Raw genomic sequence first — 27,346 nt, forward strand, 5'->3', positions numbered from 1 at the left:
CCCGCAATCAATGCACTCCAATAGACATGATTTGCTCTGTGTGTGTGTGTGTGTGTGTGTGCGCGCGCGCGCGCTGCAGAAGACTACGCACCTGATTCTCTCTCGGAGTCTCTCTATTCCTTTTCCAGAATTACCTCACCATCCTTCGCCCTCTCTATTCTTTAATAATAATTAACTCTGTCCAATGAGATGCTACCAAGTGGCGTCAGTCTTCTTGAAGCATTCTCAAAAACGATATTACATAATGAAGGTTTAAAAAAAAAAAAAAACAATCGGACAGTCCACATCGCCCAAAGATTGTGAACCGCAGATCTCATCTCCCAAAAGTGGTGTCAATTAGTGCCAAGGCGTCGACGCTCGCCGTAGGCAGAACACAGGAATTAAGGGAAAGAAGGCAGAAAGCTCCCATGAAGCTATTACCCACCATTACACAGACAAGCCAACAGCCTTTTACCCGCCCACATGTTCAACTTATTGCAGAGTAGACAGAGAATGTACCTATGCTTGAGAATGCCCTGTCTCATTTCGATACGTTCTTCAAGCATGGAAAGTCTTCGTATACCCCCGTTCTACGAGAATGCATTCGCACCAACAGTTGTGCGCCATGTAGGCTTCTTCATGCGCACTTCATTGAGTGTGCATCCCATGAATTTGACATCTCTCTGTGGACTATGCTCATCGATGTATACTCTAAATGTGGAGCCATGCATGATGCTAGGGCAGTATTCGACCGTATGTCATGTCACAACGTAGTTTCATGGACAGCTATGATCGCAGCCTACTCCCGTGGTATTGATACTTCTGACAAAGCATTGGTCTTGTTTCAGCAATTATTGGCGGATGTCAGCATTTTCCCAAATGAAGTTTCCTCTGTCAGTGTGCTCAATGCTTGTGCAAATCTTAAAAACCTGGAAGCTGGCAGACTGGTTCACGCTTTCATGATTGATAGTGGATTAGACACACGCAGCTTTATTGGGCATGCTCTTGTCAATATGTACAATAAATGTGATGATTTTGAAGATGCCGACAGAGTTTTTCGGATTATGCATTGTGCTGAAGTTGCTACTTGGACTGTTCTCATCAATGGACATGCAAAGCAAGGTCTTCTTGATGAAGCTTGTCAGTTGTTCCGGCAGATGGAATGTGAAGGTTTGATCCCTGATGAGGTGACATTTGCAGGAATTCTTGTTGTTTGCACTCTCTCCACAAGTCTTCATGAGGGAAGGCGTGTCCACGTAGCCTTGGTCGTTCTTGGGCTGAGTTCCAGCTTGATTTTGGAAAGCTCCTTGATCGACATGTATTGTAAGTGTAATAGCATTGATGACGCTTTCCGAGTGTTTAACAGGAGAGAGAAGCAAAATATAGCTTCGTGCAATGCAATGGTGCTGGGCTGTGCAAGGCATGGGCTTGTAGAGGAGGCATTCAGACTCTATCACAAGATGCTAGACTACTCGAACCATGTGACTTTTGTGTCGATATTGAAAGTATGTGCAACTATTGGAGACGTCGAACGAGGAAAAGGTATCCATATGGATATCATTTGGCGTGGTTTTGATATCAATTTGCCAGTGGGAAATGCACTTATTGACTTCTATTTGAATTGTAATAGACCCGAAGATGCACGCAGAGTTTTTGATAGATTGCCAGATAAAGACATTGTTTCTTGGACTGAGATGATCACGGGCTGCATTAGGAGTGAGCGTGTAAATGAAGGCAACGATCTTTTCAGAAAAATGGAATTGGAGGGACTTCGACCCAACGAGATTACATTTTTGAGCATGATCACGGCGTGTTCTGCGATAGGGCACCTAGAACAAGGCATGAACATTCACTCCAAGGTTTTGAAACTTGGCTTTGAGTTGGGTTCTTTTATGGCCAATGCTCTCGTCGATATGTATTCTAAATGCGGAGACGTATGTGTCGCATACCTAATATTTGATAGGTTGCGTTCTCAAGATCTTGTCTCCTGGAACGCCATTGTCTCAGGGTATGCCCTCCATGGTTCTGTAGTAGAAAGTCTAATGCTTGTCGGTAGAATGCAGCAGACGGACACTAAGCCTGATGATGTTACTTTCCTTGGGATTTTATCAGCATGTAGTCGTGCCGGCATCATAGAAGTAGGCTATTTTGTCTTATCTTTTATGGTAAAGCAACAGCAGATTTTGCCAATGACAGATCATCTGGTTTGTATGGTAGATCTTCTGGCTCGGGCAGGACATTTGGAAGCTGCTGAAGCTATCATTGAAAGCTTACCACTTGACATGACAACAGTCATATGGAAAGCTTTGCTCAATGCCTGCAGGGTACATTCTTGTGTGCAGTTAGCAACATGTGTCATCGAACACTTGCTCTCATGCGAACGGGAGGATGCTTCAGCACTTTCTTTGTTGTCTAACATTGTTGCAGCAGCTGAAGGTTGTGAGTGAAAGACTGGAAGGAAAAGGAATCTAATTATAAGGATAGCATTATTGGCTCTTGGTGAACATTGTTTTGATAGGTGTTACCGTAATTGTGTGATGTGCCACTGGGAAAGGTTATGGGGCCCTAGGCAGATCAAAGAGGAACCTAACTCCAGAGCAGGATGTTGCTTGTGGGTGTGCCCAAGTTCAAGGGTGGAACTTAATTGCAAATTCTTCATCCAGAAGACTCCGATTTGCTATCCTGTAAACGATCTAACTTTTACCATTTGGACCAAGGTACACATCTTTTTTTGTGATTTAGCAACAAGCTTTTCATCACATGCAGCCACAGTTTCTCCCTATACACTTCACTTTTGCACAACACTACGAACTCAATAAAATCTCTTAAGATATTTGGTTTGTATGGCAACAAGTGGCTCATGAGATTGTGCATATGAAGTTCTCCCAAGATGTAGGATATGGTTCGCATGATGTTGTAGGGTAGAGGAGCGATATTAGAGACACTCAGAATAATTTTGTGGTGAGGTGGAAGTTTTGCAGACTTGGTCATTTTTGTAACGTGAAGGGCATCAGGTTTATCATAAAAGGCAAATTAAATAATACCAAAATTGATATTATTGAAAATTTATCTTGATGCTCTGTGTAAGAAATCTTACTTTTGGAGGCTTCTCGAGGCATTAGAGACAGTTAACGGTGAATTATGGTACGCTTTTTGGCAAAACAGATGACACATGAGTAAGATTCCAAGCACATCGTAAAATTTGTCTCTAAATGGGGGCGAATTCTTCTCTATCGGAGCATGTCTCAGAAAGAGCATACCTTAAGGACGCTTTTTGTTCACAATGCTATTATATCCAGGAGGATACAATGTACTTCAATGATCTAGGAGGGATAGTTGTATGATTGCCCCCTTCATTGTCACGCTTCTCTCCCGAGTAAAATTCACATTCTTTTGTTGAAAGAGTACTCTAAAATTGACTTTATTGAGAACAATGTAAACATTAATGACAAGGATGTTGGCTAGGCAAAACCACAAAGAAGGCAAAAAACAAAAATGCCTAGCACTCTTAGGGGTGAAGATGAGCTAGAGAGTAATGTATGTTATGCAACATATAATAAATGCTATTATATGCATGTGTATTGAAATGTGGTATATGGTATGTGGATTTAGGTGCACCAATTCAAATGATCATCCATGGTGAATAGTTTAAGACTTCAAGACTGTGGATATTGTTGGATATGTTGAGACTGGGAATGATACCATGCATCCTACTTTGAACTCAAGATACATGTCATTGTCTTTGTCTCTGATAGATGGCAAGGTGAAATGCGTGGAGGATGTCTGCATGTGTCAAATATCACAAAGAACCTAGTTGTAGTTCGTGTTCAATTCAGATTGTTTATATGTAGAGAAATAAAAAAAAGAATGAAAGGTTCATTGCATAAGGAAATTAAGTGAACAGTGAGTGTAATGGAAATGGTCTATGAACATTGAGAATAGCGGAATAAAGAAAACTATAGTGAGCATTTTTATGAGACTACTTTGAGAAAATAGAGGGGGAACTTCATTAGAGGGAGCAACATAACCATTATACTTAATTAACTTGGCATGAACAATACTTTGCAAAAGAGAGAATTAGAGAACTTGACAACAATTGAGGTCCTGATTTATGTGAAGCCGGTTCCCCCTCCAAAAGGCTTTTGTATTATAATTTCTCCCATAAAGAGAGACTTTGTACAATACAAGCTTTGTGTTCCTTGAAACCTTGATGGTGCAATAAAGATAGAGAACTTCATGCACCACAATTATACTCGTAACTTAGGTAAATGAAAGCATTAACTTGTCCCCGGCCTCAATCCCAAGACCTCAAACACCTTCAAAGGTGGAGAGAGCTAATAGGGGATAAGGGTAGGAGAAAGGAAGAAAGAACATTCTTACGAGAAAGAAATAGTTCCTCACTTATTATCACTCTTCTTGCTTAGCATAGCATAATAGCATAGTAATGAAGATGGAGAAGATGACAAGATTTAGCATTGAAGCATGGCTCTTGGTTTGATTTACATTCCATAGCCAAGAGTGTTGGTGCAGGCTCTCAGCTTCTCAACAAGCTTGGAGAAGGAGAGGAAGTTCTTGCACTTAGCACTTCACACAATGAGAGTGTGTAGGAGTGTGTGTGAGAGAATATATCTTGCAAGCAAGCCTCCTAGTTTCTTGGGTCGACTCTCATTCTAGCTCATGCCTTGTGCTCATTGGCTCTCTCAAGCCTAGCTAATCACAAGCCTAGGTCAATTCAAGCAATAGTGGTAGCCTTTGGACAAGTGTCTCGCTTTCCCCTTTAAGAGAGAGAGAGAGAGAGAGAGAGAGAGAGAGAGAGAGAGAGAGAGAATAGGCTTTAGGCACCTTATGAGGGAAACATGGAGAGGAGCTTGACATGTGTCCTTGTTGCCTCTTTAGACTAGGCTTGCCTTGAGTGAGGGTGTGTGTGTTCTCTCATGCCTCTACTTGTATGGCTCGCCCCCCATATGTAGGGATCCTTGTTGACTTTTAGACACCTTAAGCCCCTCAAGAACCTAGTCATGAGGCACCTTAAGCACCTTAGTCATGTATGGATTGCCTCCCCATATGTAGGGATCCTTGTTGACTTTTGGATACCTTAAGCCCCTCAAGAACCTTATTCATGAAGCACCTTAAGCACCTTAATCATGAAGAACCTTAAGCACCTTTGTCATCAAGCACGACAAGCACCTCAAGCACCTTAGTCAGCAAGCACAAGAAGCACCTCAATCTTGGACCGGGCTCCCACCTCAAGCATAATCCTAGCTTTTCTAAGGTCCTAGGTCTAAGGACTTTCAACACTAACCTTTGGAGGTATTCAATAAAGCTAATCCTAAGGTCTTTCAAGCTCCATTAGCTAGCATTTCTCTTTGACAGACCATCTCTCATTTGGACCCATTGACTTTGGCCCCGTGTTGCAATAGATCCATAAGCACATGTCTATATTTTAACTCTTGTTCCCGTTTATTCTCCCACATTAATTGATCAGTTTAATATGATAAAGTCATTTCGATTAGTTAGATATTAAATTTTATTACATTACCTCTCTCTTGAAATCATAGTTGTCCTCGACCATGAGGTAGAGGAGATAAAGCCTTAGTCATCATTAGTCTATGTTTCTTAACGGGTAGAGGATCCCTTTTTATCCTACGACATCCTTCCAAGATGGATGACTAATCCATTTGGGGCTTGGGAGACTTAGCTGCCGCAAACATGTCTACTCTTGAGCCCATTAAGCCTTAGTCATCCTTAGTCTATGTTTCTTAACAGGTAGAGGATCCCTTTTTACCCTACGACATCATTCCAAGATGGATGACTAATCCATTTGGGGAGACTTAGCTGCCGCAAGCATTTCTTCTCTTGAGTCTATTTCATTCCTCCAAAGTAGAGTGACAAATTCTACTTGGTGTTTGAGAGACGTTGTCATCACAAACATGATTCTAAGCATACATACTACTTAAATTCATAATCACAAACATGATTATAAGCATGTATACTACTTAAATTTGTGCACAATAGAAAGAGAATTAGTCTTATAAGACAAAAATATTGATCATTTAAGAGAAACATTTACATTTGCCTACTCTAATGTAGCATTGTAAGCATTGCCAAGATTCATACTATCCTTAATCTGTATTCCTTGCATCCATCTAGCAGATTCAAAAGGATAATTTTTGAACTTAATTGATATCATTGAATAATATTACCATGCCGTAGCACCTTGTCCTCATGTCAAAGGATACCTTCAGGTTGTAGCACCTCTTCTTGATCTTCGATTTCTGGGGGGCCTTCAATAATTGGGTTTATTGGTGGCTCTCTTTTGTAAGGCCTAAGTAGGCTCACGTGAAAAGCATTGTGTATGAACCAATGGTTAGGCAACTTGAGTTGATAAGCCATGTCATTGATTGGCTTCAAGATTTGAAAGGGACCATAATATCTTTTTGCTAGTTTAGCATAATAATTTTGATGGCTAGTAGGATTTTTGCATGTTGTTTGCCTCAATCGAGCTTTGAGAAACTTGAGTAAGACCCAATCATTTTCTTTGAACGTTAAGGTCCTTCTGTGCTTGTTAGCAACAACTTTTTTCCTTTTTTGAGAGATGGATATAGCATCCTTAATCTTTTGGAAAGATTCTTGTAGATAACGGCTATACTCATTGGCAACGAAGATCTTCCCATGTACTTTAAGTAGCAAGGGACTTTTTGGTCTTCCCTCTATGATCTCAAAAGGTGCCTTTATCAGAGTAGTATGGACAATATTATTGTACACATACTCTACAAGGGGTAAGTACTTCTCCCATTGTGAGCGTTGATCTACTTCTGTAACATCAGTCTTTAGTAGATCGAGAATTGTAAGATTAGCTATCTCACTTTGGCCATCCGTTTGTGGGTGATAGGCCGAAGAGAAATTCAATTTTGTACCTAGATTTTCAAAGAGACCCTTCCAAAAGTTACTGGTCATTCTAGAATCTCTATCTGACACGATGGATGTGTGTAATCCATGGTGTTTGAAAATCTGTGATATGAAGAGGATTGCCATTTGGTGTGGCTAAATAGTCTTTTTGACAGGAATAAAGTGTGCTTGCTTGCTAAAACTATCGACTATTGTCCAAATTCTCGTATTTTCATATATAGACTTGGGTAATCCAAAGATAAAATCCATGAATATACTTTTCCATGGCGAATTAGGGATGGGAAATAGCTGGAGTAATTTAGGTCTATCATACTTGGTCTTTTGGCATACCACACATTTTGAAACATACTCTTGTATGCCCATTTTCATGGTAGGCCAATAGAAGTATGTTTCTACTCCTCAAAGAGTAGGTTGAATCCCTTGATGCCCTGCATAGGGAGGTACATGGGACTTATACATGACTTTCTCACAAAGGGAGCGAGTAACACATAGCCTGTTGCCATGGAGAAGATAACCATCCTGCAAGGTGAATGGTTCCTCTTTTTTCCCTAAGGAAAGGGTTGACATTATGTCTTTGAAATCAAGGTCCGTAACGTACTCATCTATCATTGAAGATAGATCATTGTGAGTTGCTATAGACACCGCATTTACCTTTGGTCATTGTGATAGTACATCGGCCACGTCGTGATTATGCTTACCAGCAATGTGAGCAATATGAAATTAAATTGCGAAAGAAAATTTTTCCACCTCATTTGTTTATCAGAGAGCTTGATTTGTGTCATGAAGTACTTCAAACTTTAGTGGTCTGTTTGCAAAATAAATGGAGTCCCTAATAGATAGTGCTTCCATGTGTCTAGGGAATGTAGAACAGCTATAGAAGCTCTTTTTCATATATGTCCAACATCCGTTCATCGGCATTGAACCTTCGCCTCTCATATACTATGGCATGTCCTTCTTAAAGCAAGAATTCTCCAACGCAATCACTACAAGCATCACATTGGACCTCAAATGGATTTGAGAGATCCGAAAATCATAAGCACTGATTGGGAGATAAGCTTTTCTTTGAGCTTGTCAAAAGAATTTTTCTCTTTAGGACTCCATGAGTACTTAACGTACTTTGTTGTTATGTAATGGTCTTGCTATTTGAGAGAATTTTTTTATGAAGCGTCTATAGTATGCATACATACCAATAAAGCTTTGTAGTAGCTCGTATATTCCTTGGATTAGGCCATGATTTTATTATCTCCAACTTTGATGGATCCATACGGATACCATTTTGAGAGATAATATGACCTAAATATTGAATCTCTTGAAGGAAAAATTCACTCTTCTTTTGATTGATAAAAAGCTTGTTCTCCCTCAAAGCTTGAAAAATTACCTAGAGATGTTTCTTGTGCTCCTCCAAGGACTTGGAGTAGATGATGATATCATCAAAGAACACTCCAATAAACTTGCACTAGAGTCTAAAAATTTTCTCCATTAAACAATTGAACGTGGCTGGGACATTTGTCAAACCGAGAGATAATATGACCTAAATATTGAATCTCTTGAAGGAAAAATTCACTCTTCTTTTGATTGATAAAAAGCTTGTTCTCCCTCAAAGCTTGAAAAATTACCTAGAGATGTTTCTTGTGCTCCTCCAAGGACTTGGATTAGATGATGATATCATCAAAGAACACTCCAGTAAACTTGCACTAGAGTCTAAAAATTTTCTCCATTAAACAATTGAACGTGGCTGGGACATTTGTCAAACCAAAAGGCATGACAAGATATTCATAAAGACCAAACATTGTACGAACACGGTCTTTATTAAGGTTTGAACCTTGTAGCTTATCAAACAGATCTTCTACCCGTGGTACGGGAAATCTGTTTTTGATAGTGATACGATTTAGTTCTCGATAGTCCACACACACACACGGTATGTATCATCTTTGTTTTGCACTAAAAGGACGGGAGAACAAAAGGGAGAGGGGCTAGGCCTCACCATCCCCTTGTCTACCAGCTCATGCACTTGCCTCATAATCTCCTCCTGTTGAGCTTGAGAAACTTTATAAGGAGGTTTATTAGGCGGTGAGCTCCTCGGTAAAAGCTCTATTATATGGTCATCATCTCCTCATTTTGGAGGTAACTCCATAGGGATGTCATCGATAAATACATCTTGGAATCTATTAAGAAAATTAGACAAGTCTAATTCTTCTTGATTCCTACCACTTTGTTTTGTTAAAACATTAACATCATTTAGAGACTTTTTGACAAAAATTATGTACGAGGAAACTGAGATTTTCATTGACTTATCAAAAGTAGGTGAATTTACAAGTGGTATAGTAAGACCGAACTCATTAGCATCTATATACATGCTCTTTTTTCTATAGGTCAAGTAGATTCTCCTTTCAGGGAACTTCATGTTGGCAGCCATGCAGTTGAACCATGGTGCCCCTAGGATAACATCCTCATGTTGGAGAGGAGAGATGAAAAAGTCTTCTGTATTGACGTAGCTTTGGACATGAAGCCTCAACTTCCCAATCACGGGAGTAATGGAGCTTACTGTCCCTTGAAAGCCCCATCGCGGCAGTTACAGTATCTCCCATCTCAAAATCTTATATGCCCAACTTTGTGGCCAGCTCCGTTGATATGAAGTTGTGAGTAGAGCCATGTCAAATATGATGAAGACATCATGCTCCCTCACTTTTTCCCAAGCATATGAAAGGGATGATCCTTTGCAATGAGCTTCCTCTTTTGAAGCTTCGACCATGGAACTCAATGCCAGCATTTCTTTTGGGGCGAGAACGATAACCATGTCCTTGCTCCCCACACTTAAAGCATTTGTGATCTTTGCGAAAAGCCTCTAGCTCTTCCGGAGAGAGTTTTTTTTTTACCTTTGTAAACTCCCTTCTCCTTGGTCTTGTTGTTGTTGTTGTTGTTGTTGGAATTGCCTTGGGAAGAACTTTGAGCATTGTTCTTCCCCTTTGCATCATTTTGATCTTTGTTTTCCATGGGCTTGGCATTCCTTTTAGCCCCTTGTTGGAAATTGATACGAGATGCAACCATAGTATAGTGGATGACTTCGCTGATAGAACCAGGCCATTGGGAGTTGACATACTCGGCCATTTCTTCAGGTAATCCCGCACAAAAATTGTTGCTTTTACTCAACGAAGTCTATCCTTTGAAAGAGAGTAGCCTTGAGATGTAAATCCCAGAACTTGTCAACATATTTGTGGACAGACTCATCATAGAGAAGCTTTAAACTCCACAATTTGGTGAGCACTTTTTCCTTGGTGTCGCTCGCCAGGAATTGCTTCATGATGGAAATTCGTAGAGTTTTCCATGTCTTTCGGGCGTCGCCATTTCCACGAAGGCTAGCCCACCATTGACGAGCAGATTTCTAGTAGTGCATAGCTACATGGCATAGCATGGAGGCTCCGTGAAGCCCTTGTCTTCAAAGGACACATCGAATTGTCGGATGAAGGTCAATACTTTGTCAGTAGCATTGTTGGGGTTTCCATCGTTGCATAGCTCCAATAACCGACAAAATTATCAATCTAGAGTAATGAGCTACCCGGCTAGGGCATGGAAACACTCACATGATTAGTGAGCTAATAATGGCAACACGAATGGTTAACTCTATGAGGTGACCTTATCAGCCTATGGAGGAGCTAAGCCACAATGATGGGCAGTCTCCACATCCTCTTCCCTTCACCTCCAATCAACCCAATCACACACACTAACGAATGCAAGACGCACACAACACTAATCCTATCATGCAACACACTAATCCAAGCACACACACATAGATCTATCGAGCACCACAGCCGACAATGTTTTCGACGATGAGGACGACGACGAGACGGGCTAAATTTGAGAATGCTAAGGGTCTGAAATCTGCAATGAATCTAAGTACTGCTATGCCGAGGACGATGGTGTTGATCTGCTACTACTGTTCCTGCTACTAGAGTCGCCGAAGTCATGCTGTCTAAAAAACTGGTTGTTGTCTATGAAAAACACTGAATCTAGAAGGCTTCAACTGCCGCTGAATTTGTTGATGCAAAACACTGGTATGCTGCTGCTGAAAATGCTAGTCTGCAAAGATGAAAAATGCTGGTTCAAGGCCTACAAAACACTGGCATGGTGGCTGAAATCTCTGATGCCTTAGGGCTGAAAAATGCTAGGTTAACTGGGCTAAAAACACTGGCCTTTAGGGCTGAAAACCGCTAGAGTTCTCTTGAGGGGGAAACGCCAAGGTTCTTAGGGGTCTTGCGTGAGAAGATGCCTGTTGAGCAATGCTCTTGCTGCCTCTTCTACCAGAAAGTACTAGCTCTAGTTTCCTTATATATTTCATTAGCAAAATTGCCCTACCTACTTTCCAATAAAAGTCACTTAAAAATAATAAGTGAAAAATATCAAAAATATGGAAAATAGGTTTAATACACTGGAAAATTCCCCTGATGGATTTTGATGGTAATGCTAATGATCATGTTGTGTGCAACCAAAGGATATGCATCTACTATAAGCGTCTGGGCATGCACGGTCTGTGAACAGACTCACAAAAATCACTTCCTATTCTAGACTGACTTGACTGAACTGAACCCTTGTCATGCTGTAACTTGTTGACGGACACATAGGGTTGGATGTGTCACGTGACATCCCCTCCTTTTCAAAGTGAGGTAATGGCACCAAACTGTATGGCGTCGAGGGATATTGCCAATAACATCCGGAATCCTGGGAAGGACTCTTTGTCGGTCCACTCTAATGTGTGGGTCGTGCGATACTTGAACTTCATAAAGTTCTGCAACGCTTACTTCTTTGGGCTGCACCGAAAGCGACACAAAGGCTTCTGTAGCTCCTTCAATGCTTCAACTTTTTCTATGGACGTAGGTCCACCTTCTTCAAGAATCTCCAAGGTTGAAAATTCCCGAAACCACTTCCAACACAAAAACATGAACATACCTATTCCATGTAAAGTGACTGGAAAAACTCTCGTCTTTTCTAAAAGTTGTGCATGCAATGTAGATGACATAGAGACGGAGTGCCAAACCGTTCATCACACACACGCAAACACTGAGATGGAATCTTGACTTTCTGATCTAAATCAATCAACTATGGAAATTCACAACGGAAATGCCCATGCTTGGTGCTCATACTTTCTTGTGCTCTTTCTACAAATGTGTCATGCCTAGGAAGAGGCATGGAATGTGACTTCCTTGAATGCATACCTTCCAGCTTTTCATGAGAAATCAGCATACATCTGTGCTCATTCATGAGTGAAATGTGCTTAACATACAATATGTCATGCCTAGGAAAAGGGATCACATAAAGATGCTAACTAAAATACAGGAAACGATCATGAATGGAACACTTGAACAATGAGTGCTGACTAATCTTGCAAACACATAGTACTTCCTGTGGGGGTTCTTTGGACCTAGGCTCAAGAGCCAAGATCGGTTCATCGTGTTTGATCAAATCTTCTTGTGGGGTTCTGTGGACCTCGACTCGAGAGCCAAGATCGGTTCTTCGTGATTGATCAAATATGCAATGAGGTTAGCTTCACTAGAGAAAGTAGCAACTAACCACATCATCCTTGTGAACAATCACATCTTGATCATCATGCAAATAATTATGCTTGTCATTGTCATTCAAATCATCGTGCTTATCATCATGCAAATCCTGTGTGTCATGCTTTGAAGAAGAAGAAATTGAGAGAGTCTCCTTCTCCTGAATCCTTTCAATCTTCGCCTGCACATTAGAAATGAGAGATGAAGAATGAACAACTTGCTCTCCACGAATGACAATGGGAGAGTCACTTTTTGGCATTGGAAGTGAAAGTACTTTCCGCCCAATCAATGAAAGGGTTATGCTCACGAAACCATCGAATGCCCAAAATCATATCACATCCTGAGAGAGTAGAAACTAAAATTTTTCTACGGAAAGCAGCTTGCTGACTGTAAACAACATATCAAGGCACTCTTTCGTGAGATGAGAGAGTCCATACTGGGAGCGAAGCCAGAGACCTCGAGAGGAGATCTCTGATCAACCTCTAGGTCAACTTCTAGGCAGGCTCTCTCAACAAGAGAGGGACTAATCAAATCATGCATACTGTCTGGGTCAAGCAATATAACAAAACGTTGCCCCGTCATATGACCATAACATTTAATGAGAGACTCATCAATGGGAGGGTCATGAGAAACTTGGGACACACTCGTGTTGTCATTTATTGCATTGACAGAGGAAGTGGGTTCTGTGGATTCTTTAGATTCATTAGAGTCAAGCTTAGGACATGTTCTTTTTATGTGACCCTTAATGTGACAATAGAAACAACGACCTTCCTTAGAATAAGTGTTTTGCTCTTTCGACGTGATGTATCCTCCTAAAATTCCTTGTGCTACCTTTTCATATGGAGTGAGCTTAGGTTTAGCAATTGTGTTAGCTTTACCCTTAGGCTCATTGGAAGAGTTCTTTTCTAAGAGACTATTGAAATATTGGTTAGAAGAGTTATCGTTCTTACCATTATGAGGGGTCTGAGAGGTACTTGTCAAAGTCTTGTTTTCCTTAGGCTTTCTCTTGTTGTGCTTCATCTCCTGTGCGAGAGCAATCGCTACCACCTTGTTGAGATCGATTGGATCGAGCACCTTGACATCATACTTGATATACTCGTCCAATCCATAAAGGAATGCCTCCTTGCGCTCCGCATCCGATTTGAATAATTGAGTAATGAGCTGCAAAACACGATTAGATAAAGACATAACTGGCATACCGTTTTGCTTGAGACCGCGCCAATTGTCCTTCAATCGTGCGAGATACTGAGGTGGCATAAACCGTGACTTAATCTTGTCTTGGAAATCAGCCCAATTGAAGGAAAGGGGCATGAATTTGTCGGCTTCCTCTAGGTGTACGACTAACTGTGCCTCTTGCCATGTGTGGTACCAATTGATGGCATCACCGGCAAGGTACATAGCTTCCAACAAAACTTTGCTATTTCCTGTCTTCTTAGTTGTTGCAAAATAAGAATTAACTTGATGCAACCAAGAATGAATAATGGTGGAATCCATATTACCATCATACTTACTGATCTGGATCTTCTCTGTGACTAGGTTGTTGGAGTCTAAATCTTGGCTTGCGTCACTTGATGAACTACCAACATCTTTGACTGGCTCGGACTTCGAGGCGAGAACATGCCAGACCAACTCTTGCATGCGTTGTTCACTCTGTGCCGCACGCTCTGCCTGTCTTTCTTCAGTCACCAAGCGCGCTTGATCACGCTCACGCTCCAAGGCTTCTTGTCTGTGTTGGCGTTCACGCTCCAAGGCTTCTTGTCTGTTTTGGCGTTCATGCTCCAAGGCTTCCTATCGTTCTGCTTTTCTTTCTAGTTGTGCCATCGCAACACGGTTCGTTTCTTGTTCTTGTGCCATCATCCCCATCATAGACTTGACCAACACCTCCATAGGATCTTGTGCAACCCCTGGTGTAAGAAAAACCTCCATGGTGAGAAAATTCTTATTTACTACTTTCATACCCATCACCTCCATGCGAAGTATCCATTCCGCTTCAGGTGATGACCATACACTGTGATCTTTGGTTCTTAAGTTCACGAGGAACTTGGGGTCTTGTGGGTCTTGGGTTCTTGAAGGTCTTGAGGGTCTTGGGGTCTTAAGGTTCTTGAGTTCTTGAGGTTCTTCTTTCGCTTGCAATTTGTGTTAGAGAAGGATCTTCTCTTCACCCGAGTTCTGCTCTTTTCCATGGACGCACCCCTTGGCGGCCTTACGCTCACACCAAGGTTGTTTTTTCCCACCTCACGTTGATTGGCCGGCCGCTAAGTGCACAGTCGGCTCTCAATGAGTGAAAAGAGGCACAAGAGGAGGCTGGACAAGCCCTTCCTTCTTCGGTTTCTTGTCACTCTTCAAAAGAGGTCTTGGGTTACGTGCGACCGCAACAAGCAAAAATAAATAAAATTTTATGGTTCTTGTGGTTCTTTCCTTGAGTAATACAGAACACTGCCAAAGCTCTGATACCAATGTAAGGTAAATCAGAAGTGAATGTTGAACTTTGCTCAAGATGAGTGCTCCAAATTGTGCTCAAGGTTCCTTTTACTTACAGAAGGGAGAGCCTTCCGTTCCTTTAGTGAGAGAGTGCAATGGACACAAACAAAGTGGAGAACAGTGAGTGAAGGTGGTGAGACTGAGAGATAGAGAGAGAAGAGAATACGACACCAGAGATGTTGTAAAACCCTCCTCCAAGGGCCCCACTCTAATGGCGAGAGTGGTTTACTATTGATTGCACAATCTGATACAATGCTTTAGACTTGCCGACGATGTCGACAACGATGAGGACGACCACGAGACGAATTTGAGAATGCTAAGGGGCTGAAATCTTCAATGAATCTAAGTACTGCTATGCCAAGGACAATGGTGCTGATCTACTATTGTTCTTGCTATTGGAGTCGCTGAAGTCATGTTGTCTAAAAACGTTGGCTGTTGTCTATGAAAAACACTGAATTTGGAAGGCTTCAACCGCGCTGAATTTGCTCATGCAAAATGCTGGTATGCTGCTGTTGAAAACGCTGGTCTGCAGGGATGAAAAATGTTGGTTCAAGGCCTGCAAAACGTTGGCCTGGTGGCTGAAATCTCTGATGTCTTAGGGCTGAAAAACGCCAGGTTAACTGGGTTGAAAATGGTGGCCTTTGGGACTGAAAAATGTTGGGGTTCTCTTGAGGGGGAAACGCCAGGGTTCTTAGGGGTCTTGCATGAGAAGATGCCTATTGACCAATGCTCCTGCTGTCTCTCTTGACAGAAAGTGTTAGCTCTGGTTTCCTTATATATTTCATTAGCAAAATTGCCCTACCTACTTTCCAACAAAAGTCACCTAAAAATAATAAGGAAAAAATGTCAAAAATAGGAAAAATAGGTATAATGCACTAGAAAATTCCTCTGATGGATTCTGATGGTAATGATGATGATCATGGTGTGTGCAACCAGAGGATATTCATCTACTCTATAAGTGTTTGGGCATGCACGGTCTGTGAACAGACTCACAAAAGTGCCAGATCAATTCCTATTCTAGATTGACTTGACTGAACTGAACCCTGGTCATGCTGTAACTTGTCCACTGACACATAGGGTTGGATGTGTCACGTGACACATAATGATGAGGCTACTGCTTATTTATGAATAGTATGTACAAGGGAAGTAGATTGATGAGTTTCTAAACTAGGGTCTAATACCTGGATGACCAAAGAGAAAAAACCTAGTGGGAAAAAAGTGCCTTTGGGATACATGCATTATTGGAGTACTTATAAGCATGGGAAATATTAATAAAGTAAAGGGATTATTTGCTGTTAGATATGGAATTAAAAAGGCAACAAATATGAGAGGGTAGCATGATAGAACATTGGTTTACCTATTGTAGTCCACTCAAGGTGCATGGGTGGAAGCAAAAAAGAGGTCTAATGCATACGTCCAATGGTGGGATATCCTATATGCATACACAGAAATGCATGAAAAACAATATGCTGTGCAAGAAATATTTTGAGGAGTTCTTCAAAAAGATGGTGTAGCTATAAAAGCATATGACATGGCTTTGCAAGCTGGAACCCCTTTAAGAATGGTTTTCGTTGACGAGGATATGTTCTCTCATCTTACTGTGCACTGTGCGTGAGTGTTGGACTCTACGACACTCCAACAATTGTAAGTTAATAGACTTCTACTCTTATACTCATCTCATCCAGCATGAGCAACATGACTTTAGATATGCTCAACTCTTCCAGCTTGAGTGTAAGCCTAATAACTATGACTCTTAGCACAGAGTTAAATATGACTCGAAGATTTGGGACTAATTCTTTTCTCATTTTATGGCTCAACAGCCCGACTCTGACTATGCCAAAGAGTGTTTTTTGCACCCTACCGACTCGACTTTTTACATTCTTGTGCTTTATTACAAACATTTATTCAGGTAAAGTAAGCTTGAATCCTTAAAAAGAGGATTAGAGAAGGACCAAGTTGGCATTGAAGGTTTCTTTTGCCGTACCTGTTTTATCATGTTTGAATCTGCATTTGTGCTGGGTTGGGTTGTCCTTCTTTGACTATGAAGACTCCGTTATCTGTTTGATTCTCCAATTGGGCCTGTTGATAAGAGTCTTTGATGTTGTTGTAGGCCTTTGTTCACTGTCGGCATTTGGCTTTTGACCAAGAGCATTGGAAGACTTAGGAATCAAAATCTCTTGATGACCTTTGTATCTCCGTTGTTGACTTTGCCTTGCTCTAGGTCTTGTTGAGTTTTTGAGATCTTCATGCAGGTTTGGTGTAGTTGCAGTTGGCTTATGGTTAATTGCTATCCAAATCTTTGTATAACATGTATAGAATCCTTGTCCAAGAGGAACATTCTTTGAGATCCGTCTTTGTTATGTATCCTCTTGAGAGTTTTGGTAGACTAGTATCTTTCAATGTTGTTATGTTGTATACTTGCTTCTTAGGTATCTTAGGATATTGTCGAGGTTGATACCTTGTTAGTCTTCTTTCTTGGGAGGGAATTGACGTTACCCATATCTGTGTGTTTCCTCCATGGTACTCTTGTTCTTTAAGCTCCATTGTGATGCTATCCATCCCATGTGCTTGTTTTTTTGTGTTGATTTCCTGTCCTTAATCCAAACCAGATCATTAACTTTGACTAAAATACTCGGTACAAACACTTGCTTAACTTTTGTTTGCTTTCTTGAGTACTTTGGCTAATATACCTTTGCTTTTCTGGGTGTCTCCTTAGAGGTTTATGTTGGGTCAGCAATTGACTTGGGATTTTGAAAGCCTGACTTGCTTGAAGAGGCTGATCCATAAGGGTTCTTTGATGTAGAGGAATACAATGTCACACCTTCTTTGCTAGTCGTTGGAAGGTCCACTTTGTCTTTACCTTTGTCTGTAAGATTTGTCTTTAATCCTTGTGACTTTTGCAACTCTGAATCTAACATTAACGGTACGTGTAAATGTTGTTGGCTACCTCTTGGAAAAGAGAATATTAGTGTTGTATCTTCTATGTACGCCTTGTGTTGATCTAACCACTGATGTCCAAGGATGATATCTGCATACATGTCTTTTGAAGACTTTACTTGAAACTTTACCTGTTTTTCATGATTTTGGATGCTAAGGGTAGCAACCATTTTTTCTTGACCTGTAGCCTTACCATTGATTTCCCTATTGTTTGGCTTGCCTTGAGTAAGCTCTAGAATGCTTTGGATGTTGTCTGCAGCCATATTGAAATTTGCTTCTTTATCTAGTAAGGCATTGTATCTGACACTTGCTCCTTTTGTACTGCTGAGAACTACAACTGTTCTTGTTGTTGGTTCTATTGAAGATTTATGTCCTCCTTTTGTATGGTCTAATCTTGATCTAAATGTGTCTATATGGAGGGTGGCTTGAGACTCTGTTTTCCAATCTGACTTACATCGGTTGATTTGACTGGCAATGTCTGGATTTTTGGACTTCCTATAGCTTCTTGGTTGCTTGCAACCCCGTTCTTCTTTACTTCTATCTTTGGTGGAATTCTTTGCTCAAAAGATTTTGTGGTTGCTGTTTGTTCTGTTTGATCTGAACTTACTATTTTCTTATTTTCTTTACGCTCTTTTGAAGTTCTCTTTGATGGAGATGAATCATCTTCAATAAGATCTGCTTTGATATAAGTCTCCATTTTAACTGTGCTTGAGGACCTTGTGCTGACATCCGCAGGTGACTAGTCTTGGTCTTCATTCTTTGTTGTCTCTGAAGGCTGCATCTTGTTTGCATTCTGTATCTCTAACATCTTTAGGGCCATTGGCATTCCCATTATGATGTCGTCTGGCATATCCTTTTCTATGATCATGTGAAACTGAGCTATGATGATCTGTGAATTTACTACAATGGTGGTGAAGCTGATTTCCCAGCATTCTGCTCGTTTGTCTCCAGATATGCTTACAAATTTAGGAGCATCTTCTAGTTGTGGTTGTTCACATCTTTTCCAAGTGTGAAAAGTCATGAGGTTCTTGTTTAACTGAAAATCTAGCTTTACTTCTCTTGACAACTTTTCTTCATTTTCACCAACAATATTGCACTTGATTATCTCAGGATTTCTTTTTGTATTAACTGATTTTGTTGTGGCAGTGTCCTTTGGTTGAGCTTTATCTACATTTTCTTTGCTTTGATCACCTGCTTCAATTGATGTTGACTCCATTGACTGTAATATTGTACTTTTTGTTTGCAATTGATGAGCATTATCTGTCTGCTAACCTTTTCTCTTAAAAGATCCACTGTACTTTCTGAAAAAATTTGTCTCTTCGGAGGAATTTTGGCGTTGACCTTTGTGTAGCTTTTTGGAATATAGCTTTCATTGACTTTGTATTTTCTATCACATGTTTTGGCAGCTTGAGGCCTTGCATCATCTTCAGATAGTCTTTGACTTCAGTCGTACCATCCATATGGGTTTATACAAGATCATGATCTTGCTGATATTCATTACCATGTGCATCTTGATATGCATATGTGAGATTGATCACATGTAACTGTTTGAACACTATTGTATTTGTTGGCTTTTGACTTTGATTTATGGAGATCAACTGGAACTTTTATCTCTGATGATCTTCATAGAAGCATTTGTCTGCAGATTCTGATGGAATCTGGGTCAATTGGAAACTTCCAACAACCATATGATCTTTCAATGGTTTCTGCTTTGAAGGAGTCTGTTGGCTAGAAGCTCTAGGGCTTCTAACTGCTATTACGGTTTCTGATACATGAGCTGATTTGTTGGATTTACAGCTCCCCCCTTCCTCGGGTGATCACTATAGCCTACTTCATTGTAAGAGTTCAAAACTGTTTGGTTCTGGTTTAGTCTCACCTTTTGGGACTGTGAAGGCACACTTTGGGTAGAATTGTTGATGTTTGGCATTTGTAACCCTTCTGCATAGTTTCCTATGTATCTCCTTGAAACATGACAAATTATTCCCTAAATTAAGCTATATATAGCATTATCTTTGCCTTGATATTGTCTATCCCATGGGTCTCCTACAGTATGAGCTTCTGTGGTTTCATGAGCCAAAGTATCATAGATGATAGATTCTCGTCTATATCTACGACTATTTTGGTCAAAGTATATGCTCGTTGGGTTACAATGTCGAAGATTAATTTCCGATGGAGGAGAGTTTGGCTCTGAATAGATTTCTGGGTTCACTCGGATAATATCCTTCAGCTCTAGAGAGGATGGGTTATAATAGATTCTTTCCTCTGAAATGAACCATCCTTTCTAATCTCTCATTAGACGCACTTCTATGAGCTGGTATGTGGGCCGTTCAAACACTGGTTGATCCTTTTTGTACAGTTTTCCTTTTTGGTCTACATAGTGTGCATATGAGTTATGTGTACCATACAATGCTAACATCATTCTGTTTGATGTGTCCCTTAGACTCGTGAATGATTGCTCACTTGTGGCAATGGATGCAGAATCATTTGCAAACCTAGCAATCTTTTCAACATTTGGTGACATCTGGACACCTTGATCAAATTCATGAAGGAATTTGTTGTTCAAAGATCAATTTTATGCTTTTCAGGTGCCTGTGCATCTTTATGCTCATTTTGAACTTGTAATGCTTTTACTGGTGCTTCTAATGGTACTGTGAAATCAGCTGATTGCATTAAAAGTGACAAGTTAAATGCACTTACATTTAGATTCACATTTCCAATTTTCTCTGTACCTTTCTTGGCAATTGAGGTGTCCTTGTTTTCTGAATTTCTTGGACAATCTTCAAAAAAATGTCCACCTTTTCGTCCACAATCTGAGCAATATGCCATGACGGGTGGTATTTCAACTGGTTCTGTCATGTCAAGATTTTGCAGAGAAGTTTATGCTTCTATGATTCCAAATTTGTCAGCATCTTCTTTTAAAACACTGAGCATCAAGTTGTAGGATGCTCCATCTAGACCTTTGTACCGTCTTTGATCGGGCTCTCCAATTAGATCGGTTTCTATTGGTTGATCTGTTGGATCTAGCAATTCTGGCTCTCGACTATAGATGTGACCACTGTAATCCATGTACAATGACCCTGATTGCATATGCACCAAATGTATGTTTTGTTGGCTTGTGCAGATTTGGTCAACCTTTTGCACTTCTATCTGTACTTCATCCTTGAGTTTGCAATACCTGGCTCCACTAAAGTCTGTGAACATCTGGGAGCTCTCTAAATCTTGCTTTACTTTGATCAATAGGATCTTGGCTCTTGTCCTGCTTTTGCTACTTATCAAGTGTCTATGGCCTTCTGAATCTGCATATAAGAATTTATCTCCATTGTAGCCATATAGTTGCTATGTTGCAGTTGTGCATGTGTTGCCACTGCTACTAGCTTGCTCTGTTGTACTTGAACTCTCGGCTGGATTTGATTCCATATTGGTTTGTTCTTTGAAAATTGTTTCCTACCAGACTTTTGTATCAATTACCAGAATTTCTGCTGCCCGATTTTGATTAAACTGCTTTAGCCAAAGCACTTTTGCAGTTGACTGCTGTTAGACTCACAAGAGTTGATTAACTCTATCTTGAAATTTTTAGAATTGATTGCAGCCTTTGAAATGATGAAAATATGGGCCTTGAATAGCCTAATCTGCAATCCACCGTGATTTGTGCCCCTGTTCATCCGATTAGAAGGTAATTTGCAATGCAGTTGCTTGCACTTGACAATTTCTAGCATGCAAAATTTTGAAATTTGCTTGCCCGTAAAACGGCTTTGAGTTGACCGTTTTCTCTCTTTTTCCGTCTGTTCTAGTTCCCTTTGCACGGTGTAATCTTCTCGGCTTTGCTTTTTTTGACTTGCTCGCTTTTGTGCTATTTGCTCGGTGTGCGACTCTTTCGACTTTTCTTTTTTTCTTTTCTGCCTCTTTCTGGCTCTTTTGACGACTTTCTTTTTATCTTTATTAATTTTTTGTGAAATTTTGAATTTGGAAAAGTTTTGATTTTTTAAGAATTTTTTAACTTTTACAGAATTTTTTGAAGATTTTATGAATTTTTTTTTGGGTGATTTTTTTGGTCAATTTTGGATTTTTTGGTGGATTTTTGAAAAACAAATTTGTTTTTATGTTTTCTGATTCTAAAATAATGAAAAATGTATTACCTTGTGGTGCGCGCAACGCAAACCGCGTTGACCACCAGGTCTGCTGCTGTCGAGTCCTTGACCTGCAGGGCCTGACGGGCAGCAGTGTGGGTTTTGGCATGTAGCACGGACAGTGGAAGAGAGAGAAGAGATAGAGTAAGCTTTAGAGAGAGAGAGAGAGAGAGAGAGAGAGAGAGAGTAGGCGCATGGCGCACGGGTGACACTGAGGGCGAAGAGAGGGAGTACGAAGGTCTAACGTGGCAGCTACATGAGTGGTGACATGGCGGCTTCACAGATTGCGAGACATCACCGCCCCGAATAGAGTTGACAGAGAGGAGTAAGGCCCGAGCCTGGCGCGCAGCTTGGAGTCCGGACTGTAGCCGTTCGGGGGGCATGCAGTGAGCACTGAATGCGGTAGACGAGAGAGAGAGAGAGAGAGAGAGAGAGAGAGAGAGAGAGAGAGAGAGAGAGAGAGAGAGAGAGAGAGGGTACACGACAAAGGTTTGGGGAAGAGTGCGTGTGTGTGTGTGTGTGTGTATTGAAAAAGACAAAATGGGACAGAGAGGGTGGGTCACGAGTCACCTAGGAGAGAGAGAGAGAGAGAGAGAGAGAGAGAGAGAGAGAGAGAGAGAGAGAGAGAGAGGAAAGAGAGAGGATGTTAATAATCGGAGAGAGAGTGAGGGGGAAGAGAGAGGTTGATAATAATCGGAGAGAGAGTGAGGGGGAGGAGAGAGAGTCTTAATAAGCGTGCTTTTGGGAGGGGTTTTTATGTTTTTAATTTTTGACAAAGTTGAGCCTTAGCACCGCAAGGCATAGTTCCCACTGCGAGCTTGCAAAAATCAAAAATCACCTTCCACGAACGTCGACGCCACACCTGACCGCACCTCGAGGTTCGAAAAGTCTCAAGAGTCCGCATTGAAGCTCAAAATTTGTTTTATTATTATTCTTGAACGTCCTAAACACACCGAAAATTAGCTGAAACGTTAAATATCACTCAAAATTCCAAAAAATCGTTCGAAAATCCAAAAAATTAGTAGAAAAATCCACAAAATTCCCAAAAAAAAAAGAAATCTCTAAAGATCATCGGCAAATTTGGCGTTTTCAATAGAAGCTTCTATTTGTGGTGTTCTTTTGTGTGTCGAAAGTGTTTGATTGTGATGGCCCCCGAGAATAGCAAAACGCTCAAAATTTGACGAACGAAAGCCCAAATGCACTCGAAATCAAGCCGTAAACACACATTTGAAACAACTCATAAAGATTGCAAGATATCAAATTTTAATGGAATTAGCCAAAAATTAATGTAAAAATTATCAAAAAATTAAAAAAATTATCCAAAAAATACTCTTTTTAAAAAAAATTCTCCACACATAGGGGATTAGTGCAGCCAAATAGAATCACAAAAATCACATCAATTGAATTGCCAATTAATTTGATCAATAAAGTCCAAAGTAGGCAATTAAATCGGTAAAATTAGCGGCAAAGTTTGACTCATTTGGAGTGTGTAAATCTATGTTTTGAGCTCAAAAACGCAGCAATTAACCATTACACACATCAAATATTGAATTAATCATGCACATTAAGCACATTTTAGGCGCACACACACTAATAATAGGCAGTTTTTACCAATCTTTAGGTGCACACACAAAAGGGTTGATCTTGTTGAAATTGCAATGTGATTTCATAGATCTCTAGTTGGGCATGACCACAACACATATCAATCATCACAATTGAAAAATCATTAAGCACACATTGGTGCACAATCAAGGGCAAAATAGTGTACACACACCTAAAATTAGGCATACACACACTCAAGTAGAATACACCCACACTTGATTTTAGTACACACACACACACACACACACACACACACTTGAAATTGACCATTCAAGCATGCAATTAGATCAATTAGGCACACAGTAAGCAACGCACATTCACCAATTAGCAATTGAATTTGTCAATTTCATATGCCACCGAATCTGGAAAATTTCGGCATTACAATGGCATGAAAACGAATAATTCAAAAATTTTCAAAGAAAAACATAGAATCAACATTGCATTGCAATTAACATAGCATCAACATTACATTGGCACTGCATCATCGTGGAATCTCTACACAATTCTACACATGTTTAGATTGTAGAGAGGTTGAGAATACCACCTTGATTACCTTTCCATTGAAGATTGATTGAACGATTGAAAGTTCCAATCCTTCGTAGAAAATTAGTGTGCAAGTTAGAAAAATTAGTCAAATTAGCAAGGGGTTAGTGTGAAATTAGAGTGTGTAAACACACAATTGGCAAGATACGGTGATAAATTAGGAAAAAATGAACACATTGCTTCATGCACACATATCCAAAATCCACAAAACCATAAACACACAAGTGAAATTAGTGAGGAAACACATCCGATTATGCCACAATTACACTAGAGTAGGCCATCGGGCCCGGCAATGGCGCCAAATGTTGGGGGTTTCCATTGTTGCATAGCTCCAATGATCAACAAAATTATAAATCCAAAGGGATGAGCTACCTCGCTAGGGCATGGAAACACTCACACGATTAGTGAGTTAATCATGGAAACACGAATGGTTAACTCTATGAGGTGAGCTTCTCGGCCTATGGAGGAGCTAAGCCACAATGATGGGCAATCTCCACATCCTCTTCCCTTCACCTCCAATCAACCCAATCACACACACTAACGAATGCAAGATGCACACAATACTAATCCTATCATGCAACACACTAATCGCAATCACACACACATAGATCTATCGAGCACCACACTTCAATCAAACCTACATGCACACACAAGAAAGAGAGAGCAATCACACAAGATTAGATAGGGATTAACCACTAATTAGCAACGATCTAGCTAATCAAAGCATCATTAGCAATCACAAGAAGCATGAGAGAGACATAGTGAAAGAGAATTAAGCATTGATTAGTGTTAATCAAGTCACATGAGCAAGGAGAAGCTCAAGGAATCCATAGCCACACACCTCAAGAGCTCTCACCAAAGAGTGCTCTTGACAAATGAGCTTGAGAACCCTAATTTCTTTTACACACTGCCTTACATACCTAGGGTAAAAATATGCAATGTTCGGGCACCCAAGGTCTTTAGGGCTCCACCACTTACTGAATATGAAACCTAGGCACACTAACTAACCTGTTCTTTACAGCTTGGAACTCCCATTGAGCCCGACACATTAAAATATTACAATAGATTGAAATAAATTGGAAATTTACAATACATAACCAATGTGGAAAAATGTGTAACTCTAATCTTTACTGCTTCTTCATGTTGATCTTCGATGTGCATCCGTACGTCTTTGGTCTTTAGCAGCTCTTGTTAACTGACGTTGACTCAGTTAACAAGCACCAAAGGTGCCATCATAGGTGATAAAAGAGATACTCTTTCCTCCCTCTTTGAACTTCTTAAGCTTTTGGGACCTTTTCCAAGCAGGGTAGGATTTGCGATGTCCTCTCCTCTTGTATTCTCTAGGAGAACAACCGCTTCTTTCGTCAAAAGAGGAGGAAGGTGATGAAGAAGGAGAAGATGGTTACCTTCATCTTACTTTTTTCTTCCTTTGTTTCGTCTCTTCCCGTTTGGAGTGATGAAGAGAAGGACTATAGGATGATCTTTTCCTCTTGGGAGGAGTTGGGGATCGTCAAGATTGCTATCTTCGTGGAGCCACATCTTCAGAGGAATTCAGAGATTCATTTCTTTCTCGTTCATTGGATTCCTCCTCTTGTCTTGTCAGAGATAATCTTCTTTTGGAAGTCTCAACAAGAGGCTTCCTAAGCTCTCTCTCTTCTTGGAGAGGAAGGGAAGTCCCATAAGCACGAAGTTGTTGAGTAGCTTTGGCTTGTAAGACAGGGCTTCCCATAGCTTGTTGCAACCTAGTAACAAGATACTTCACAAACATTGGGGCATCATCATTAGCACCTTTATGTGCAAAATCAAAGTTGTGAATATTCATTCTACTCTCTTGATTATTGTCACCCTTGATAATTAGACTTATGTGTATGCTACTTTGTGCTTTGGTACCCTCAAAATTAGCTCTCAAGTAGCCACAACTGTGGTTTAGAGACTCTTGATTGCAAAGAATAGTGGAGAGGGTCTAGCGTTGCTTGGTTGATTATGGTTCGTGTTGCAAGCAAGCCCCCTAGTTTCTTGGGTCGACCCTTCATTCTAGCTCATGCTTTGTGCTCATTGGCTCTCTCAAGCCTAGACAATCACAAGCCTAGGTCAATTCAAGCAATAGAGGTAGCCGTTGGACAAGTGTCCCCCTTTCCCCTTTGAGAGAGAGAGAGAGAGAGAGAGAGAGAGAGAGAAGAGAGAGAGATAAATGCTTAAACAATAAATTTAACTAGCTAAAAGATTATTGGACCACTTAGAGGCCAACCAATAGGCTTTAGGCACCTTACAAGGGCAACATGGAGAGGAGCTTGACATGTGTCCTTGTTGACTCTTTAGATTAGGCTTGCCTTGAGTGAGGGTGTGTGTGTTCTCTCTCATGCCCCTACTTGTAGGGATCCTTGTTGACTTTTGGACACCTTAAGCCACTCAAGCACCTTAGTCATGAAGAACCTTAAGCACCTTAGTCATGAAGCACCTCAAGAACCTTAGTCATCAAGCACGACAAGCACTTCAAGCACCTTATTCAGCAAGCACGACAAGCACCTCAAGCTTGGGCCGGGTTCCCACCTCAAGCACATCCCTAGCTTGCCTAAGGTCCTAGGTCTAAGGACTTTTAACGCTAACCTTTGAAGGTATTTAATGAAGCTAACCCTAAGGTCTTTCAAGCTCCATTAGCTAGCATTTATCTTTGGCATACCATCTCTCATTTGGACCCATTGACTTTGGCCCCATGTTGAATTAGATCCATAAGAACATGTGTATATTCCAACTCTTGTTCTCGCTTATTCTCCCACATTAAATGATCAATTTACTATGAGAAAATCATTTGGATTAGTTAGAAATTAGATTTTGTGACAAGAAGAATGTTACTTGCGATACATATATACTTGATATGAAAGCTACTATGTTTGCACTAATGTTTAAGAGTTGAGAAAAATATTGACATTTGGCATAAACATATTGGTTATGAAAACTTGCAAAGGTTAGAAACAAAACAAAGTAAAAAGGTTGTTATGGGGTTGTTCATGTTTACGGTGGCTGAAATTCATAAAGCTTGTTGTCAATTCAAGAAGCAACCAAAGGAATTTTTTCTTTTATTGATAGCCATACAAGGAAAATATGGGTATATTTCATGAAGGAGAGAGTGTGTTTTTAGTCATATTTAAAAATTTCAAGGGTTATGTCTGAAAAATAGAGTGAAAACTTTGTACAATACCCGAGGTCAAATCCTCTCCA

At 40.4% G+C, this 27,346-nt stretch overlaps 1 protein-coding gene across 1 annotated transcript; it reads left to right on the plus strand.

Annotated features, from left to right (window-relative positions):
• Positions 1–342: 342 nt before the first annotated feature.
• On the plus strand, positions 343–3,704 carry LOC147460736 (pentatricopeptide repeat-containing protein At2g03380, mitochondrial-like). The gene has a single exon (XM_086508438.1). It carries the CDS (start codon positions 501–503, stop codon positions 2,424–2,426), a length of 1,926 nt encoding a protein of 641 aa, XP_086364564.1. The 5' UTR covers positions 343–500; the 3' UTR covers positions 2,427–3,704.
• The last annotated feature ends 23,642 nt before the right edge of the window (positions 3,705–27,346 follow it).

This window comes from Adiantum capillus-veneris, chromosome 3, assembly GCF_014529385.1.
Source record: "Adiantum capillus-veneris isolate H3 chromosome 3, ASM1452938v2, whole genome shotgun sequence".
Lineage (NCBI taxonomy): Eukaryota > Viridiplantae > Streptophyta > Polypodiopsida > Polypodiales > Pteridaceae > Adiantum > Adiantum capillus-veneris.

Excerpts from the sequence above, each read along its gene's own strand:
- LOC147460736 (XM_086508438.1), top strand. The coding sequence starts at position 501 with ATGCTTGAGAATGCCCTGTCTCATTTCGATACGTTCTTCAAGCATGGA.